The sequence below is a fragment of the Cottoperca gobio genome, chromosome 10 (assembly GCF_900634415.1).
Source record: "Cottoperca gobio chromosome 10, fCotGob3.1, whole genome shotgun sequence".
Taxonomy (NCBI): domain Eukaryota; kingdom Metazoa; phylum Chordata; class Actinopteri; order Perciformes; family Bovichtidae; genus Cottoperca; species Cottoperca gobio.
Genome location: NC_041364.1, coordinates 18,672,712 through 18,678,506, shown reverse-complemented (window position 1 = coordinate 18,678,506; position 5,795 = coordinate 18,672,712). Strand labels below are relative to the sequence as shown.

General features: G+C 40.1%; 1 protein-coding gene across 1 annotated transcript; it reads right to left on the bottom strand.

Moving 5' to 3' along the window:
• Positions 1–428: 428 nt before the first annotated feature.
• xiap (X-linked inhibitor of apoptosis) lies at positions 429–5,726 on the bottom strand. Its single transcript, XM_029440960.1, has 8 exons — positions 5,546–5,726; positions 3,782–4,066; positions 3,139–3,703; positions 2,948–3,047; positions 2,733–2,811; positions 1,720–1,759; positions 1,418–1,597; positions 429–1,280 (listed from the first exon to the last, which is right to left on the bottom strand). The coding sequence occupies exons 2-8, from the start codon at positions 4,019–4,021 to the stop codon at positions 1,087–1,089; spliced, it is 1,398 nt and encodes a 465-aa protein (XP_029296820.1). The 5' UTR covers positions 4,022–4,066; positions 5,546–5,726; the 3' UTR covers positions 429–1,086.
• Between the last annotated feature and the right edge of the window lie 69 nt (positions 5,727–5,795).

Below are 5,795 nucleotides of genomic sequence, written 5' to 3'. Positions count from 1 at the left end.
TTAGATACACCGTTGATGAGCTGACATCTAGCGGTCATAGATAATTACTACATCTTGACTGGCGCTTCTGTACTGTGTGCTTTGTCTTCTCTTACAAGCTACGAAGCTACAAGCTGCTGTGAGTTAGCCAGGGGTAACTCAATTAAGCCAAAAAGTAGTCCGTTAAAATGCTGACTTAAATCTTTCTCACTCCATTAACACTGAACAAAGAAGGAACATATCATTTCTATACAGGTCATTATACCACGGTTCAGTATTTGAGATATAACCCATCACTAAAATTAGCTAATTGAAACTCCATGTGTGAGATAGGGTGGTTTTACAAAGTTATACAAACCCTATTGTGGGTGAGAAGGTTAATTTGGTGACCTCTTCACAACCAGTTGTAGTTAGACAATGTTAAGTGTAATAGTAATCAGAGAAAGACATTTTTCCAAGTCCAAACATTAAAATTTATTCAATCTTGACACGACAGATTGCATGATGGAATGGTAATGTCATTTCAAACCACACTGATCAACTGCAGCCTTAAATTAGAGTCGATTCTGTCAGTTATAAAGTGAAGTGGATTTACTGATCTACCTTTATAGATTTCAACACAAAGCAGCACACATTGAGAAAATTGAGTCCAAAAGTATGACAGACAAAATAGATGATTGTGACATAAGTGTATAACACAGACTTCCCATCTCCTGTTCAATTGCGCTGTCCAAAATTAAACCACAAAAAAATACACAAGTACATAAAGCAAGAGAAAGGCACCTCTGGCTGGCAAGAAAAAAATGTGTTGCAAAATGTTAAGAATTATCCTTTAGTTTGTATTTACAAATGTTAGCACTCTACTATTAAAAAGGCCTATAAAATCAACATCAGCTATCTATAATATCATCCCATCTCAATATTAACAGCTATTTATTCACTGATTGTCAAACTATTGCAACATTTAATTATTCTTTCCTCCTTACAATCATACAAACAACATGGTCCTTATATATATTACTTCCGATCTACATTTAATATTAAAATACAATATTATAAAGATAGTGCGAAAGCAGCATTAACATTTGGCAAGAGTCCGTGATTCCCTTAGGCGATGTATGTCTTGATCTTCTGCATTATGGCTCCACAGCAGATTGGACACTTGATGAGTGTTTTTGAACACTCTCTACAAGTGACCAGATGACCACATGGAATGAAGACAATACAAATATCTCTGTCCATACATATTTTGCACTGTTTCTCCCTCTGCAGCTTCCGTAGTTTCTCCAGTGGGTCCTCATCTGGAAGAAAGAGGGACAGGGGGTCAAAATGTGTTTGCTCATATTTTAAAATCACTGCTGCAGACTTTGTTTTGGGTAATCAACAACAGTATTTGTTTATACCATGAACCTGGTTCAGAATACATGGGGTACATTACCTTGATCCTGTGACATGGCAGAATCACTCATGGGTGTGTTAAGACAATCCTCCATAAGTGCTTCCGAGGTGGAGTAGCCGGAACCTGTACTTCTGATTTTTTCCAAGATGGTCTTTTCCACAACGCTGGGCTCCAAACCCATCCCTATGGCCCTCTGAGCCATCGCAGACTGCAGTACATCTGAAAGCAAAGAGGAAACATCAGTGTGCACAACTACTCGCTTCATTCAGTGACGTTATTTTTAATTAGTTGCGTCAGGAGATGTTTTAAATTATTCTTAAAGCCTCAAAAAAGATGTTTACCATTCCCATGTCCTGAAAATCCATTCTGTTGACTTGAAGTCTGGAAACAAACAGTCAAAGTTATTTTTTATAATAAAGCAAGTCAAACAAAAGCCTGAGTGACATCACTACAGGTACAAACATCTTTGATCATTAATGTTTCCACATAGTCAAATAATGTATGCATTTGTCCAGAGAACAATAAACATTACAGTATTATTTAAATATCGTAAGCATGTATTTTTTTTTAAATGCATTTAACCCAAAACTAAATTCCCATATTTGCCACAGCACTGTGTGCATCACTGCACTTATAGGCTAGGTTCACTTTTTCCATGTGTGTCTTAAAACAGCATTTACATGATGTACAGATGTACATGGTGTTATTTGTTGCTGTAACTATTCCTCCTCTGATCTACTCTTACAACAATTTAAATGTAAGAGATATGGTAACAAATCTGTCCTCGGTGTAAAACTGCATTCAAAAATTAAACTGAAGCCAACTCGTCTCTTTTTTTAGTACAACACACTCTCCTCTATGCTTCAATGGCAGAGGGATAGTAACATTGATGAAGTCTCACATTAGTGTAAGTTGAACTTCATTCATTTAAACACCAAACAAACTTTCCAATAATGCTTTACAGTACAGACGAGCATGTGAGCATTGCTTTAGGAAAGAGTTGTATTCTTTTATTTATTTCAGTTTTAGCCATATTTTGGATTTAAATATTTTTTGGACACAAGGTAGCGCCACTATGAGCAGGAATATCTCCTTTAATCCTAACACACTGCTGTTACAGCCTTGTTTTAGCTGTCCAGGGTTTTTATCATGCACATGTGCCAAACGCATGGGTAGAAACTGTTTAAGCACATCATCGGCCAGAAAATCAGGTTTTTCACAAAGTTTCTCGAAGCCCTTATCCTGATTAAGGAAATCCAGTTTCTTGTTTACACAAGGTTTACAAAATAAATTACTTTGCAAAGTCAACCACAACCCGGTCACTTAAGTGAATGTAAAACCACTTAACACGTACGGCTCTATTTCGTCGAGGGTCTTGTAGCTGGATGCTGTTGACATATTCTGGTCCCTTTTCTGCTAACAGGAAGCTGCATCTGATTTAAAAACAAAAAACTATTGTATTAAAACAAAATCAAATGCCACTAAAAAAAGAAAAACAAAATGTGCAAATGTGCGTGTTTGTGTTTGTGTGTGTTAAGAAGGGGGACCATCCATCATGGTTGTTCTTACCCTGGGTAGTGTTTGGCATGTTCTTCCCAAGGGTCTTCCTCAGGCTGCCAGCTTTTCACACCTCCACCACAGCGGAAACACAACACCTTGTCTCCTGTACCTGCGAGGACACACACAATGTATTCCTGCTTGCACTCATAGCTATGATAAAATACCTAGACTTAATCACTGGTCAGGCATCTGTGCTCTACCTGCGCTGTAGAAGCCAGCTCTGGCAAGCCTCTCATGGTCAATAGGGTGCTGGACTCCTGCAAAACTACCAAGCCTGTCCTCCAAACTCCCCATAGAGACATGAGTGTTTGCGTGTGGTCTACTGCCGCACTCCTCCTCTGCACCACCTAGGAATGGGATGTTGCCCACATCGTGGCCGAGGATAAAGAAGCAATAGGGGAAATGTTTGGCATGTTCTCTCCAGGCGGTGTCCCCTGCTTCCCAGCCACCCAGCATGCCCCCACAGCAGAAACATTGCACCCGATCGCCCTCCCCTAAGTAGTAGAGTCCGGCTTGGGCCAGATCTCGGGGTCTCACTGGAGCAGTAGAGGGCCAGGAAGAGAGGGTCTGAAGCCTGGCCTCCTCACTCCTCATGTGAGGGGCCATTGGGTAGGTGGACTCATCAACCACCTCTCCTGTTCTCAAACGGTATTCCATGTCTTCTGCTTCTTCATTGTAGGTGGAACCGTTAGTCAGCCTGGTATCACAACTCAGGTTAAAATTGGTGCGGTGAGTGCAGCTGAGAAACCTGCATGATGGGGAAACCTGTAATAATGTGGAATGTATGATTTAGCTACTTAGAACAGGATGAAAACAGGATGTTTGTTTTTCTTTACTGATTACCTCTTTATGCCTCTCGACAGGTGTGTCTCCCGTGCACCAGTTTTCCACAGTCTTCTGGCAGCTGAAACAGCGGACACGATCGGCATGGCCAGTGAAGTAGAAGCCAGCCCGGGCCAATCTTTCTGCCGATACATGCTTGGACCAGTCGGAGCCACGGAATGAGTCCAGGCGACTGTTCATCAGGGAAAAATCAGCCATGTGATCCGACTCCAAATTGCTGGCTGGTCTGAGATCACACATGATGGAACCAGGCAGGAATCTGCTGCAACTTGGTGGACAAAATGTCTACAGATAAAACAGAAAATAAAAATATATGGTATTAGGAGTATGTTTGGAAGTTAAGCAAAGGTCCAAAAGAGGGTCAAATAATATCAGAGAAATCCTTTCTTGCAACACTTATGAGCGTTAACATAGGAAAAAGTAAAAGCAGATAACAGCCTTCAATATACTTATAAATGTATTTCACAGGGTCGAAAAGTAGACAAAACTCAAACAATTCAGTGGTTGAATTAGGGCTGCCCCCACTTAGTCGACCAAGATTTTTATGCTTTTTTTCATACTGAATTACACCAGAGACTCAGGATTGGCTATACACTCGTCTTGAAAAGGTTGTATCCCTTTGCAGCCATCAACACACACCATGCCAAAGGACCACAATAACAACTCCTTCTTAAGATGGTATAGAAGAGTCAGGTATACCCTGATAATCAAATAGGTCTAATAAAATATGTTGGACATAAAACTGAAAAGAGGCGTGGAAGCATATTTTAGTAAGCAGAAGGTACATGGTGTGCATTAGTCACAAGAGACATTATGTCGTAACACATCATGGGAAGCATGATACCACACCTGAATTTATACATATTTCTACAGAGGGTGGAACTCATTTTATCACCATTGCATTTCTGTCACATAGACTAAAGATGTTCTTCTTTTTTTTTTCATAGTAACATGTCACATTCTCAACTGTATATTGTACTGAATCGATGCAGACTGAAGGCGGGCATAGGTACAGAAAATAACCTTATGTTGTGCAAAATATGTATTTGTCTTACAAGCAGCTATGTATTGGAAGCTTAAATCCCACTACAGAAAGCAATATCAGATCTTGATATAGGATTTACCTTGTAACCACAGTAGGCCTATATCAGTATTGAATAAGCCACTATTGATCTACTGCTATCTTTAAGATTGTACCATATTGAGGAGAGCAGCTTCTGATCTTTGAACTTTGTAACGTGTCCGCTTTCTTTCAAGAAAGAAAACACAGAAAGCAACACCTGATGTATTCGTGAAGATACTAGCTAGATCTGAATTCGCAAATAACCACGTACTATCTTGACTTATATTAATAGTTAGACCATAATGACTGGCCCCGAACACTCCAGAAAGGTCTCGCAGCTTTACGTACAATAGCACAACAGCAACACAACAGCCGCATAGTTTATGCTAGGTAAACACTGAAAAAAGCTAACTCCTGCTTGCATCTGACAGCTGACATCAACTAGACACACGCTGCATTAGCTAAGGGGTTAGACAAATAAAGCAATATAATGCGCTAAAAGTAAGTTAAGGTGTAGAAGAAGTCAGTTCGGACTTTGGCCAGTGCCCTCGAGCTGTAACGTTTGGTTAATAAACGGGAAGATATAATCTAACCTACTGCTAGCTACAAACGTTAGCTAGCTACGTTTGCTCGACTCATCTACATAACGTGAGGTCAAAAAGTTACTTGATAAACTATCACTGCAAAACTTAAATAATTACCTTATCACTTTACAGTCAGTCCTTGTCTCTAATTTCAGTCAGTCTTTGGTGTGAACACCGCCTACAGGAGAATGCAATGATTAAAGAGAAGTTTATTTGATGTGACCTCGCTACCAGGAAGTGAAAGCAACGAACGCGCACCTCGTCCTACGCACACCAGCTGACCACATTCTGACGTCTAGAAAGTTAGGAATTACGGGGTATCATTTATTAAATGGGGGCTTCCCAACGAACGTTAACAAGAAACACT

Bases quoted from the DNA above. Each gene is read 5' to 3' on its own strand.
- xiap (XM_029440960.1), bottom strand. From the start codon at position 4,021: ATGTGTGATCTCAGACCAGCCAGCAATTTGGAGTCGGATCACATGGCT. The intron at 1,760-2,732 runs GTACGTGTTAAG...GTTTGTTTCCAG, and splicing joins ACCCTCGACGAAATAGAGCC to ACTTCAAGTCAACAGAATGG. The intron at 1,281-1,417 runs GTAATGTACCCC...TCTTTCTTCCAG, and splicing joins TGCCATGTCACAGGATCAAG to ATGAGGACCCACTGGAGAAA.